This window comes from Gopherus evgoodei, chromosome 2, assembly GCF_007399415.2.
Source record: "Gopherus evgoodei ecotype Sinaloan lineage chromosome 2, rGopEvg1_v1.p, whole genome shotgun sequence".
In the NCBI taxonomy this organism is placed as follows: domain Eukaryota; kingdom Metazoa; phylum Chordata; order Testudines; family Testudinidae; genus Gopherus; species Gopherus evgoodei.
In genome coordinates, this window is record NC_044323.1 from 184,238,880 (window position 1) to 184,252,204 (window position 13,325).

At 43.1% G+C, this 13,325-nt stretch overlaps 1 protein-coding gene across 1 annotated transcript; it reads right to left on the bottom strand.

The window, feature by feature from the left end:
- Positions 1-2,358: 2,358 nt before the first annotated feature.
- On the bottom strand, positions 2,359-7,272 carry NHLRC1 (NHL repeat containing E3 ubiquitin protein ligase 1). Its single transcript, XM_030552506.1, has one exon. The coding sequence runs from the start codon at positions 7,106-7,108 to the stop codon at positions 5,906-5,908; it is 1,203 nt and encodes a 400-aa protein (XP_030408366.1). The 5' UTR covers positions 7,109-7,272; the 3' UTR covers positions 2,359-5,905.
- Positions 7,273-13,325: the final 6,053 nt, after the last annotated feature.

Below are 13,325 nucleotides of genomic sequence, written 5' to 3' on the forward strand. Positions count from 1 at the left end.
AATACATTATATGGTAGAGGCAAAGCTAAAAAGGTGTGTGGGGGAGTTGTTTCTGAATACTTCATTTTTCTTGAAGGATTGTTTATATGAAGAGTGTGTAACTCTAGGGTGCTTACTCTGTCTAAAAACTTCAAGTCCTACACCTTTATTACAAATGCTAAGTTGAAATTGATTGATAATTCTCTTATTACACCCTGGAAAGTGCCATATTCTAGCTGTGAAGTCACACCTGCTCAAAAGTGGGCTGTCCAACTGCCAAAATTCAATACTAATTTAAAGGACAGAGCCCTTATCTTGTCAATTTTCCAAACTGAAATACTTCATGCCTTAGGAATGTTTTCCTTTTAATGGAACTTGGACTGTGCTTTGAATTGATATTGGCCCCCTTGTGTTTAAGCAATGAACATCTATTCACTTAATCTTTCACTCCTTTTCACCTTAAATCAGTTCTCCTCTCTTCCACTACAAAAATAATTTAAAATAAGGAATTTGCTCACCAGAAAGAAGTTTCACAGCAGTACATCTCTTTAGAGTGCATTCCAAAAATTTGTATAGACTGTGCAGACTGGGAGAGTACAGTGGCTCCAATTATCTTAAAATGTAACATTGTAGAAAGGTATTAATTCACATGATTAAAGGATCTTAACCAGTGAATACCAAAGGAATTAATAATGACAAGATCATTAGTGAAATGTCAAACCTCCTTAAAAACAGCAAGGCAGTTTCCAGACAAAAAGATAAGTAACCACAAAATCTTCCTCCCTTGTTTAAGACATGAAAGATGGAGCTGGGAAATCTGGATTCTAGTCTCAAAGACTTCCTGTGTAACTTTGGGACAAACTCTGTGCCTGTAATGTGGGGCTCATAATATTTACCTCCCTGCTTACTTCACAGGGATGAAGAATTAATTTATTAATATTTATGAACCTCTGAAATTATAGCATGGAAAATGGTATAAAGTGCACTGCATCATCCACTTTATTTATACTTCTTACCTTAGATAGCTATGAAACCATACAGAAAACTCAGGGTTGTGTTTTATTGAGAAAGCTCTCTATTGAAACCTACATTTTTGTTACATTATCACGTAACTCAGAGGTTGGAAATATAATACAACACTGCTGAAGCAGCTGGCGCCCTGTGATGATGGAATATCTAGAACTGATAATTATTCCTTCTAACTTATATTTTACCAAATTAGTGTGCGATAGAGGGGGGGAAGGGATTGCTTTGTTCTCTGACATACCATATTTCAAGTTTAAAGGTCTGTAATCATTTAATTTTGTGTGTGAAATTTTCATACACTGCAGACTGTGGTGTGGATACAACTGTTGGACTGATTAGGTTCTAGCAATGAAAACCTGGGCTGAGGGTCATTGGTGGCAGAAAGTTTGTTCAAAGGGGTACTGAAGAGGGGGTAAACAGACACAGAGGACATGAACCTACATTCTTTTTTGACAAAGCAGAAAATCAAACAACATGGCATGTTTTAAGGATGCACCTAAAATTGGCATTTCTGAAACTCCTCGAAGCAAATATTTTACTGCCACATACTGTAAACATACCAGAGTGTATGTTTATATGCAGCTATAACATGAAATCAGGGCTCAAAATAAAACCAAATAGAAGTTGCACAGTTTGTGTATCAGACAAATATACAGGATCTATCTACCTGGGAACCAAAGATCTGAAATTAGAGGGTAGTGGGAAATCTGCCACTACATTTGTTTGGAAGCAAATTGTTACATACGTGGTTCACAAAGGACTGGACAACGTTTTGTTTATTTTGTTTTTTTAAAATACAAGCAATGGTTATTGAAATGAAAGAGTCTGGGAGAAATAACCAACAAACCAACTTTTAGAAAGACATTCCATACGCTGGGACACATTAAGTCTACGGTTGTATAAAGTAGATGAAACTATGGTTTACCTAATGATACAGTTATATTTGGTTCATATGGATATCTGAATTTGAATTCTTTTCCATTACCATTCCTCTCCCACAGAGCCAAATGTTTATCCTCTGTGTTAAAACTCCAACTGACTTCCATCAATGGGACCAGTATTTGACCATTAGGCCTTTGTAAAACAATCATCGTTGTGGTCTCTTCTTTTAAACTAATGGAAGACATATATAAAACATGCATGTGACAGTTCTGCTCTATGTATAAAGAAAAAGGAAAACACATGAGAAACACAATCAAGGACATTTCAGTTCATTACCTACACAACTGACACCTAATCTCAGGATATACTTAGTTACTGAAAATAATTTGCTTATGATCACAGAAAGATTTCTGACTATTCCTGCATTTTTCCTAACAAATGAAACAAAAATCCAACACCACAGAGGATTCCCCCCTGAAAAAATAGCATTTTATTAATTTTAAGTTTTAGTACACATTTACAAAGAATAAAAGAGCAAACAAGAGGAGAAAAATGTACTGCAGTCATATGGTTACCCTGCCACACAATAACTCAGGCCAAAAGTTCCAAACATGAGTGCCTAAAGTTGGTCACCTACATCCATATTTATGCAGTTTCAGAAGTCAGTGGGAGCTGCACGTAGTCAGCATTTTCATAGGACAGGACACTTATTTAGGTGCCTATATTTTAGGCACCCAACCTTAATAACTGAAAACAGAATTTTAAATAGTTTCTCTGCCCAGCGTTTTACAAGGCAAAGCAATGAGATTCATAATAAACACAATATATAATGCATCATTCAACTAAAGAACACACATTTGACACATGCAAAAGTCAGTGTAGTCTGCAGCATTCTAGAATAGATCCTTCTGTCTCAGCTGCCATCTTCCTACTACTGCAGGTCGGGGACAAAAGCAGTTTGTGAACTCAATCATCAAGCTATTTCTATTATCTATCAAAAGAGAAGTACAGTACAAGGACAATTTGTGTTTTGTGCTTGGCTTTTGTGTTTGAATTTTAAAATGGTGTGAATTTATTTAAAAATTAAGTTAGTATTTCAGCTCCTGGCTAGTTACCATTGTGGCTCTAGGTGATCCAAAGTTTATTCATCCATGAGTTAAAGAGTAAGGACAAACTCTTACTCTCTGTTGTGCTGGTGCACAAGAGAGTGGGGTTTTCCAGAGGTGGGTGTGGGAAGGGGTTAAGCTGGTTGAAAGGACAAGCCAGTTGATGGATCGCAGCCTAAACTGTCTAGCCCCTTAAACTGTCAAACTGTCTAGTACGCTTCATTATTTTACATACATCTAAGGTACCCTTCCCATGCATTTAGAAGTACATCAATTCTCTGAGGAAGACTGTGCCCTTCTCTCTCCTCTATCAAATCAGTTTGGTATCCTCCACAGACACCACAGTTAATAGTAAGCTCTTGCTGGCAGCAGGAGAAGAGGTTCTTTTTCCTCCTCAGAGAAGTAACAAAGTGCTCCCTGCATTAGTGTCCTGACCCACAGAGGAATCCCGTTGTGGCAGCAGAATTCTTCTTATGGAGAATCCAAATCTTGTCACCCTCAGACCCCTTATTGCAGTGGTGCCAAAACTTTTCCTGTCGCCTCCACTTACCAGTAATGGAATCTGTCCGTGCCCCCCACTACTGCACTGTTGGTCAGTGGAGGAGCTTGAGCGGAAGGTGGAGCTGTTCTGAGGAGCCGAGAAGGAATCAAGGCAGAGCTGGGCTGGGGATGGAGTGGAGCTGCGGCTGGGGAGCACTCCATCCCCACCCACAGTGGGGGCTGGCCTAAGCCCCCCCACATGCCCCACCAAATGTTCCTCTGTGCCCCCCAAGGGGGCATGCCCCACAGTTTGGGAATCACTGCCTTAGTGTGTGGCAGGTGGGGTTGGAAAAGATCTACAGTCCAGATCCATAAAATCTCTCATATAATATAAAGTTTCTCTGCAACAGATCTAGTGATACCAAAGAAAAATGAATATACAGAAGTAAACTAACAGAAACCCATAATAAATAAGTGCAGAAACTTCATGATACTGTCCAACCCCACCATTATTAATATCCTGGTATGTCACTATTCAGTAAAACTTTTTGAAAATAGCTTATTTAACAGAATTCTATCACTTTCAAATATTTTAATACAAGACAGGTACAAAGATATATTCAGTCTGAAACGAGATGCTGAAAGTGCCCTGGTCCTGTTTAAAATAAGGATTTGTCAGTTAGGGTAGGGGTACAGTATTATCTAGTAATTATATACTCTAAAAGCCTGATCAAGAGCCCGCTAAACTTAATGGAAAAACTCCCTCTGACTTGAAAGGGCTTTGGTTCAGAGCATGTGGAAATACAGAATATCTTATTCACAGTCTGTGAGGCCAAATAGGTTTAAAGGAAAATAAGAGGAAAATAAGAGTTTTTTATACTTATATCAAAACTGCCACCACTGTCAAACTACTTAATAATTCAAAGTTATTAAACAGCCTCTTTTTTGCAGCAGAGAAAGCCAAAAAGGTTCAGTGAAGAGTCCAACTAAAGTAATATTATAATCCCTATTTAAGTCATACCAATGTATCTTCAATTTTTGCTATCCAGAGAAGCAACAGAACCAGTGACAAGACACAGTTGGACTGTCTTGGATAAAATAAGAACTGACCCAAAATCTTTTTTGAACGTTGGGGAGGAAAAAATGAGGTTAACCTTCTCCAGCCCATCTCACCCACATCTACACTTAGTTCTGGTTAGGTTTGGAAGCAGAAGTGATAATATTTCATTAGAAAGGTCACTCAGAATCACAAAGTACGAGAAATCTCATGAAGGTCTGTTTCTGTAAGATGCCCAATTCAGTTTGCAGAGCTGCAAACAAGTTTTTGACCAGATAACTGCCTAGACCTTTGAGCCGTTGGAGTTCTGCCACATCACTGTCTATATCCATGTGCAGAAGCTGTCTTTTATTCCACTATAATTTCACAGCTAGGGTATTGAAATGCAAGCACACAAACTACAGTGATGAGGTTAGTGTAAGAACCTATAAGAATTCATACAAGCATGGCACACAGAAAAATGCATAACTGTGGTCAAACATTAAGACACTGTCTTTGTTACAAATTTTAAAACTTTATTTTTAGAAGCAAAGTTAGTGTTAATGAAGAAGTGGTGCATGAGGGAAACCTGACCACTAGAAGATAATTCTCTAAAGAAAATGCATGGCCCAGACAGTACAAGCTTCCAAATGCTGCACCATCACTATGTCTTAACTCTTTCATGGGCCTACCTCTAGGAATGAGTGCGTGAGTCTCTAGGCCCATTAAGTCACAGTCATAATAGCAGACTTCATGGTGGTTTTTGTAATGTGGGAAACTACACTTTAACCACCCAACTCATTTCAACCTGGCCATTGAACAATGATCATTACTTTGTCACTACTGATCTCAACTGGATTAAAGTAATCTTGAAGTGAAATGTTCTACTTCCAGTTACCAGTCTCCTGAGCTAGAAAGTCTCCCTTCTAATAGAATTTCTGAAAATTGCTGCTTCTTTCTCAGGAGATTCTCTCACCTTATCAAAAAAACATTTTGTAAGCGAGACTTCAGTCAAGATAACCAAAAGGTGCAAGTCATTCTCTGCTTCATAATTGATCTAGGATCTTCCATTATCTAACACAAAACTATTGTTCATTTTAAACACACAAAAATAGAGAGAGAGAAATAATAGTTGTATAATAGTTTAGAAGAAATGTCAAGCCATCTGGTTGAGGTCTCTTTGTCTGGTGCTATTTAGAATACGCACTTTGTCTCTCACACATACTCAGAAGTCAGAATTGATGAGCAAATGTCAACGACCATACAGGATGTCCATAAAAATGATAAGTTTCACACAAAATCATGGCAGAAAAAATCCACACATGCATCTGCTAAAAACCTAATGACTTCTTTTAAAATCTGAAATGGAACAAAATTAGTAAAAATCCAAAACAGTTCAGCTAGCAGTATATATTTTAATTGAATGATCACCACTGTCTAAGACAATCAGAGAATTGTTTGCTGTGTAAGTCAATGCCACAGGATAAGAAAGCCCTTGGGTAATTATGGGCCTTAAGACAGGAAATTCCTCAGGTTTTCCCAAGCACAATACAATTTGGTTATAGGCATCTGCTACTATTATGTGTCCCTCTCTGTCGAAGACCAAAGCAGTGGCATATATTTTGGAGGGAAACACTAGGTTCAGACCAAAGCTATCCATCTGGCCAATGAGTTTCATGTCAGCACTGAATATCTTCACTCTTGTGCTGCTGTAGTTTGGTCCCTTAGCTTTCAGGTGCTCTATTACAGCAATAATTCCAGAAGTCTGAGAAACTGCCACCTCTCTTGGGTGGCATAAGTTAGACTGGATCTTTTGAATCTTCTTTAATTCTCCTTTTCTAAAATTGGCTGTCAAGCGAGAAAGAGCACCTGCCTCTGGATCAGACAGGATAATTTCATTCTCTGGGGTGGTATCCAAACCCCATGGTAAACAAAAGGATTCCCTGATAATTAGCTTGCCTCTTCCATTAAAATCAAACACTTTCACAGAGTGATCTCCGCTGTCTGTGACAACCACGTGGCCATCCAATGTAACTGTCACGTCAAGTGGGTATTTAATATCATTGCCTGCATCTCCTCTTTCCCCAAACTGCTGCATACAGCTTCCACTCAAGCCGAACAGCTTAATCCTTTTTTTGCCATCATGTGCCACTACTACACAGTCAGACCGCCGACACATTGCAATCCCAGTCGGATTGATCAGTGTCCCCCAGCCTCCGAAAGAAAGGTTGAATGTTAAGCCTAGAGATGCTGATACAGCTGCTTCACCACCTACCCCAGTTGTTGTTCCTGAAGCTAAAGGAATATTAGTTGCAGGGCTTAAGATCTCTATCAGGTGCAGTAATGGTAAGCAGTCACTTGTCTCTGAGGATTTGCAAGCTCTTCGACAGAAAGGGCACTCCAACCTAAAATTCCTTGGGTGTGCTAGAGAGAATACACACTCCAAGCATATAACATGTCCACAGGGCAAGTTCCTGGGCCGGTGTTTCTTCTTCTGGCTATATTTTTCAAAACACACTTTGCATTCAAGTAAACTGACCTCAGTTTCGTTCACCAGTTCTGTCATCATCTGCATTCTATCAGGGGCCCTGGCAGACATAGTTGCAGCTTTAAGAGGATTGTTGATTATACTGTGCTAGCGGTGTGATGTTGCCATCTGGTCACATTGGATAGTCACAGGACTGTGTTACATCAGAGGCTTTCCCATAAATGCAGATGGTATGTTCCATTTCAAAGCATTTGCTGTAGTCTCCTGCCCTCTAAAGGAAACTTGGGAAAATGCAATGAGCTCACTAAAATGTATTTTAATATTTTCTTATTGTTATCTTCACTTTTTCCTCAAATATTTTGTTTAATTTCATTTGGCATGAAAACTGTAAACTATAAATCCAGTCTCATATCATTTCAACCATGGTAATTTAGCATACCAAGAATGGTTTCATAGTCCACATCAGTTTTCAAGAATCAATATGTGATTAAAGTCCAATAAACCACCAGGGCTGCCCAGAGGATTCAGGAGGCCTGGGGCAAAGCGAGGGAGCTGCGGCGCTTATACTCACCCGGTGGCGGTCCGGGTCTTCGGTGGCATTTCGGCGGGGGGGTGGTGCCCTTCAGTTGCCAAAATGCCAGCGAAGACCCAGACCGCCACCGGGCCAGGGCTCGCGGGGCCCCTGTGGGGCTCGGAGCAAATTGCCCCACTTGCCCCTCCCCCGGGTAGCTCTGTAAACCAGGCAAAAGCCGGAGGAAGGGAGAGGAAGGGGGTAGTGGGCAATTGTGGGGTAGTTATTCAGGATGCAATGAATGAACAGGGTTATGTTTATCATTTTCAGGAACCCAGGCAAGAGCAGGAATTCAAGCTGTTAGAGAGGCAGTTCAGACCACTGGTTTCTTCCACCTCTTATCCTGCTACTAGAGAGGGGCTGGGAAGTTAGACTAGGTTACAAAGACTTCCTGTTCTGACCTCTTGCTGTTAACATTCCTCCCATGCCTACATTGCCCATCCAGGAGGGCCCTTCTCCACATGCTCAAAGAAAGTTAAAAGGTCCTTGGAGTTCTGCTGGAAGTGGACTAAAGCAATTAGAAAGTCTACCTACCTGTTCCTTTTAACATCATTTTACTAAACAACGCGATGACCAAGAGAACCATATTGAATAATACGTCTGATTGCATTTCTCATTGCTATTACTTGGCTGACCTGCAACTAGAGGCCAAATCAAGATTCACTCAGTCAGGAGCAATGCAGCCACTGCTGCCTGCCTCAGGAGTGTTTCTATCACAGATGTATGTGAAGCGGCTACATCATGCCCTCTGTATGCCTTTACAAAAGTACTATTGCTTGGACTCAGCCTCCTGGGAATGTTGTTTCAGGACTAGTCTACACTGGCAACACTAAAGCACTGCCACAGCAGTGCTTTAATGTGGCTTGTGTGGTCACAGCAGAGGGCTGAGAGAAAGCTCTGCCAGCGCTCTAAAAAAGCACCTCAACGAGGGACACGGCTCCCAGCACTGGTGCACTGTCTACATTGGCGCTTTACAGCGCTGAAACTTGCTCTGCACAGGGAGGTGTTCTTTCACACCCGAGCAAGAAAGCTGCAGCGCTGTAAACTGCCAGTGTAGACAAAGCCCTCAGACTCATCATGTTCCAGAACTTGTTTCCAAGGTAGATGGGATCAAACTTCCCCTATGCCCACAAAGTGTTGATTTTTCTTTAGGGATGTCTCATATGGCTTACACAGCCAATTTTTGCATTGATTTTGTCCCTGATTACTGTCTTTTTTGGCAAACTTGAATGTTAGGTCCAAAACCTGGACTTTTAAGGAGTAACTTGCTCCTTTTTTTATTTTATTTTTTAAAACCTCCTTGTTCACACTATAGGTCTTGACCTTATTACTGCTGCTCACTTCAGCTTTACTTTAATTTTCATTTTCAAATATCCCTTGAGCATCTCATGGCCCAAAAGTAAGAATCGCACAGAGATAGTGTCATTGGAGAAGAGAAAGAACTTCCTTCAACTTCTTCTCTGAGAATATCTAACTGCAGGACACTCACTTGCCTGTCTCTCCTCAGTGCTTGGAGGTTGCTTTTTGAGAGTTGCTTTTCTCTTGATCCTTGTAGTTTATTATTCGCCAACGCACATTGTTGATCCTCTGTAGTTGGCTTATCTTTCTGAGGGTATGTCTACACTATGGGATTATTCCGATTTTACAGAAACCGGTTTTGTAAAACAGATTGTATAAAGTCGAGTGCACATGGCCACACTAAGCACATTAATTCGCCGGTGTGTGTCCATGTACTGAGACTAGCGTCGATTCCCAGAGCATTGCATTGTGGGTAGCTATCCCATAGTTCCCGCAGTCTCCCCCACCCATTGGAATTCTGGATTGAAATCCCAATGCACGATGGAGCAAAAACAGTGTCACGAGTGATTCTGGGTAAATGTCGTCACTCAATCCTTCCTCCGTGCAAGCAACAGCAGACAATCATTTCGCACTCTTTTTCTCTGGATTGCCCTGGCAGACGCCATAGCATGGTAACCATGGAGTCCGTTTAGCCTTTTTTCACTGTCATGGTATGCATACTGGATGCTGCTGACAGATGCAGTACTGCAGTGCTACACAGCAGCATTCATTTGCCTTTGCAAGGTAGCAGAGACAAGTTACCAGCCCTATTGCATTGTCTGCTGCTTTGGAAATTGGCGATGATGGTTACCAGTCATATTGTACCATCTGCTGCTGTCATGAGTGCTCCTGGCTGGCCTCGCTGAGGTCAGCAAGGGGCGCATGGACAAAAATGGGAATGACTTAACAGGTCATTCCCTTGTTTATGTTTTGTCTAAAAATGGAGTCAGTCCTGCCTAGAATATGGGGCAAGTCTACTAGAGAACCAGAGAGCACAGCCGCTCCAGGTCAGAGCCCCAGACATCCTGCAGAAATGATGAGCTCCATGCGATTCTAGGGGGTGCCCCTGTAACAACCCTACCCGTTGCTTCCCTCCTCCCACACCCCTCCTGGGCTACCGTGGCAGTTATCCCCCCATTTGTGTGATGAAGTAATAAAGAATGCAGGAATAAGAAACACTGAGTTTTTAGTGAGATAAAATGAGGGGGAGGCAGCCTCCAGCTGCTATGATATTCCAGGCAGGACATCTCCATTACTCATTAAAGGGTGTAGGGGGGAGAGGAGCACAGCCTCCTGCTGCTATGATAGTCCAGAATCTGCATTAGACATGAAGGGGGGGAGGCGAGAGGAGCTCAGCCTCCAGCTGCTATGATGAGGATGGTTACCAGCCCTATTGCACCATCTGCCAGGACTGAATCTCCAGGACACAAAGCTTAAAGAAGAGAATGACCGGGACTCACTCCCATTTTTGCCCAGGCGCCCCTGGCCAACCTCAGTGAGGCCAGCCAGGAGCACTCATGGGATGATGACGAGGACAGCTATCAGTCATTTTGTACTGTACCATCTGCCATCGGGGAAGGAAGGGGAGAGGATGCTGCTGTTTAGTGCTGCAGCACCCCGTCTACCAGCAGCATCCAGTAGACATACAGTGACATTAAAAAGAGGCGAGAAACGATTTTTTCCCCTTTTCTTTGAGGGGGGAAGGAGGGGTAAATTGACGACATATTCCCTGAACCACTGGCGACAATGTTTTTCACCCTTCAGGCATCGGGAGCTCAGCCAAGAATGCAAATGCTTTTCGGAGACTGCAGGAACTGTGGGATAGCTCGAGTCCTCAGTACCCCCCTCCCTCCCTCCATGAGCATCCATTTGATTCTTTGGTTTTCCGTTACGCTTGTCAAACAGCACTGTGTTGAGTCCCTGCTGTGGCCTCTGTCTACCATAACCTGGAGATTTTTTCAAATGCTTTGGCATTTCGTCTTCTGTAACGGAGCTGTGATAGAACAGATTTGTCTCCCCATAGAGCGATCAGATCCAGTATCTCCTGTATGGTCCATGCTGGAGCTCTTTTTGGATTTGGGACTGCATCGCCACCCGTGCTGATCAGAGCTCCACGCTGGGCAAACAGGAAATGAAATTCAAAAGTTCACGGGGCTTTTCCTGTTTACCTGGCCAGTGCATCCGAGTTCAGATTGCTTTCCAGAGCGGTCACAATGGTGCACTGTGGAGGCCAATACCGTTGAATTGCGGTCACACTAACCCTAATCCGACATGGCAATACCGATTTCAGCGCTTCTCCCCTCGTCGGGGAGGAGTACAGAAATCGGTTTTAAGAGCCCTTTATATTGATATAAATGGCTTCGTTGTGTGGACGGGTGCAGGGTTAAATCGGTTTAATGCTGCTAAATTTGGTATAAACGCGTAGTGTAGACCAAGCCTGAGAAGAGTGACTCTCTTGCAAAGGAACTGACTGGGATGCTGGGAGAGCAGTATTTATATAGCCAGTCAGTAGGGATCCTACTTTGCTCTCTATCCTAGGATTGGGCAAACTTTTTGACCTGAGGACCACACCTGGGTAGGGAAATTGTATGCAGGGCTGGGGCAGGGGGTTGGGGTGCGAGAGGGAATGTGGGGTGTGGGGGGGTGCAGTGTGCAGGAAGGGGCTCAGGGCAAGAGGCTGGGGCACAGGATGGGTGTGGGGTGTATGAGGGGACTCAGAGAATGGAGTTGGGGTGCAGGAGGGGTTAAGAGTGCGGGAGAGGGCTCAGGGCAGTGGGTTGGGGTACAGCAGGGGGCTCAGGGCAGGGAGTTGGGGTGCTGGGGGGGTTCGAGCTCCAGCTCAGTGCTGCTTACCTGGAGCAGCTCTGGGGTGGCAGTGGCGTGAACAGAGGCCAGGGCAGGCTTCCTGCCTGCCTGCCCCGGCCATGTGGCCCCTAGGGAAAGAGCAGGGAGCAGAGGGCTCCACGTGCTGCCCTTGCCTGTGGGTACCTCCCCCAAAGCTCCCATTGGCGGTGGTTCCCCATTCCTGGCCAATGGGAGCTGCAGGGAGAGGTACCCACAGGCGAGGGCAGTGCACGGAGCCCTCTGCTCCCCACCACTAGGAGCCACAGGGATGTGGTTTGCTGTAGTTTCCCGTGGGCTGTAGTTTGCCCACCCCTGCTCTACCCTGTCACCATCAACTTCAAGGTTTAAATAAAACCAAACAACAAAACCTTAAAGTTTTATTAAAATGATCACTCGCTACTGACTACAACTACAAACATCCTGAAAGCATCAGACCTGAGTCTGCAGCTCTTTGAATACAATGTTTGCAATGAACATCAAAAGACTGCCATAAACAGAAATGGAGGGAAATTACCATGTATTTCAAAAGCCCTGCTAATCTGTGGATATCTGCGGACCATGTTTGCAGAACACTGATTGGAAGTGGATACAAATACACTTCAATGCCATATGAATGCACAGCTAAATCTTTTAAACTGGATACTCTCAATATTTTAAAATAATTGTTTTAACTAGCTCAGTGGTTTGAGCATTGGCCTGCTAAACCCAGGGTTGTGAGTTCAATCCTTGAGGGGGCCATTTGGGGATCTGGGGCAAAAATCCATCTGGGGATTGGTCCTGCTTAGAGCAGGGGGTTGGACTAGATGACCTCCTGAGATCCCTTCCAACACTGATATTTTATGATTCTACCTTTCCAAAATAAATAAATAAAGAGCAAGAGACATACATACGTGATACAAGACATTGCTTCTACTTTCAACTCTAATGTTCATAACCCCTGGGTGAAGGGGCACATCCCCATCCCAATCAGGAGAAGGCTAATGAGCTCCTCTGGGCTCAATCCCTACCAAACAGACGTACCTGCAGAGCCTACTCCAGCCAGAGGAAGCAAGCTTAAAAGGACAGCTGCTAACAGGAAGGGGCAGCAACCAGGAGGAAAACTGCTGTGTCTTAGGAGTTGATTCATGTTATAGAGTAGGTGAGGGGAAAACATCTGACAATACTTCACCACCCAAAGACTTACCAAAACCCCAAAACACTCTTGAAAGGGGAAAAGGGCTTTAAAGCTGCCTGAGTGTGACCCCTCAGGAAGGCCTTACCCATTACACCCTTTAAATATCATGGCGTAATACTGTAAATCAGCTTTGGTTTCAGAGACCCTTCTCAGCATAAGGTAATGGGGGATAGAGAAAGAACATTAGACTGTGTCAGCATCCTGGTGGATTTTAGGTTATTTTAAAAATTAATCTATTATTAGTGACTCAAAACTAAAACTTCCTTTTGCAAAGTTGTAATAATATCTATAAACTAGAGATGGGAGACCCTCAAAGATTTGAGTTCAGATAAATATCCTAAAGCTCATATGCTTATCCAAACCGCAGAAGGATCTCCATTAGGGTCCACAATCCACATTCC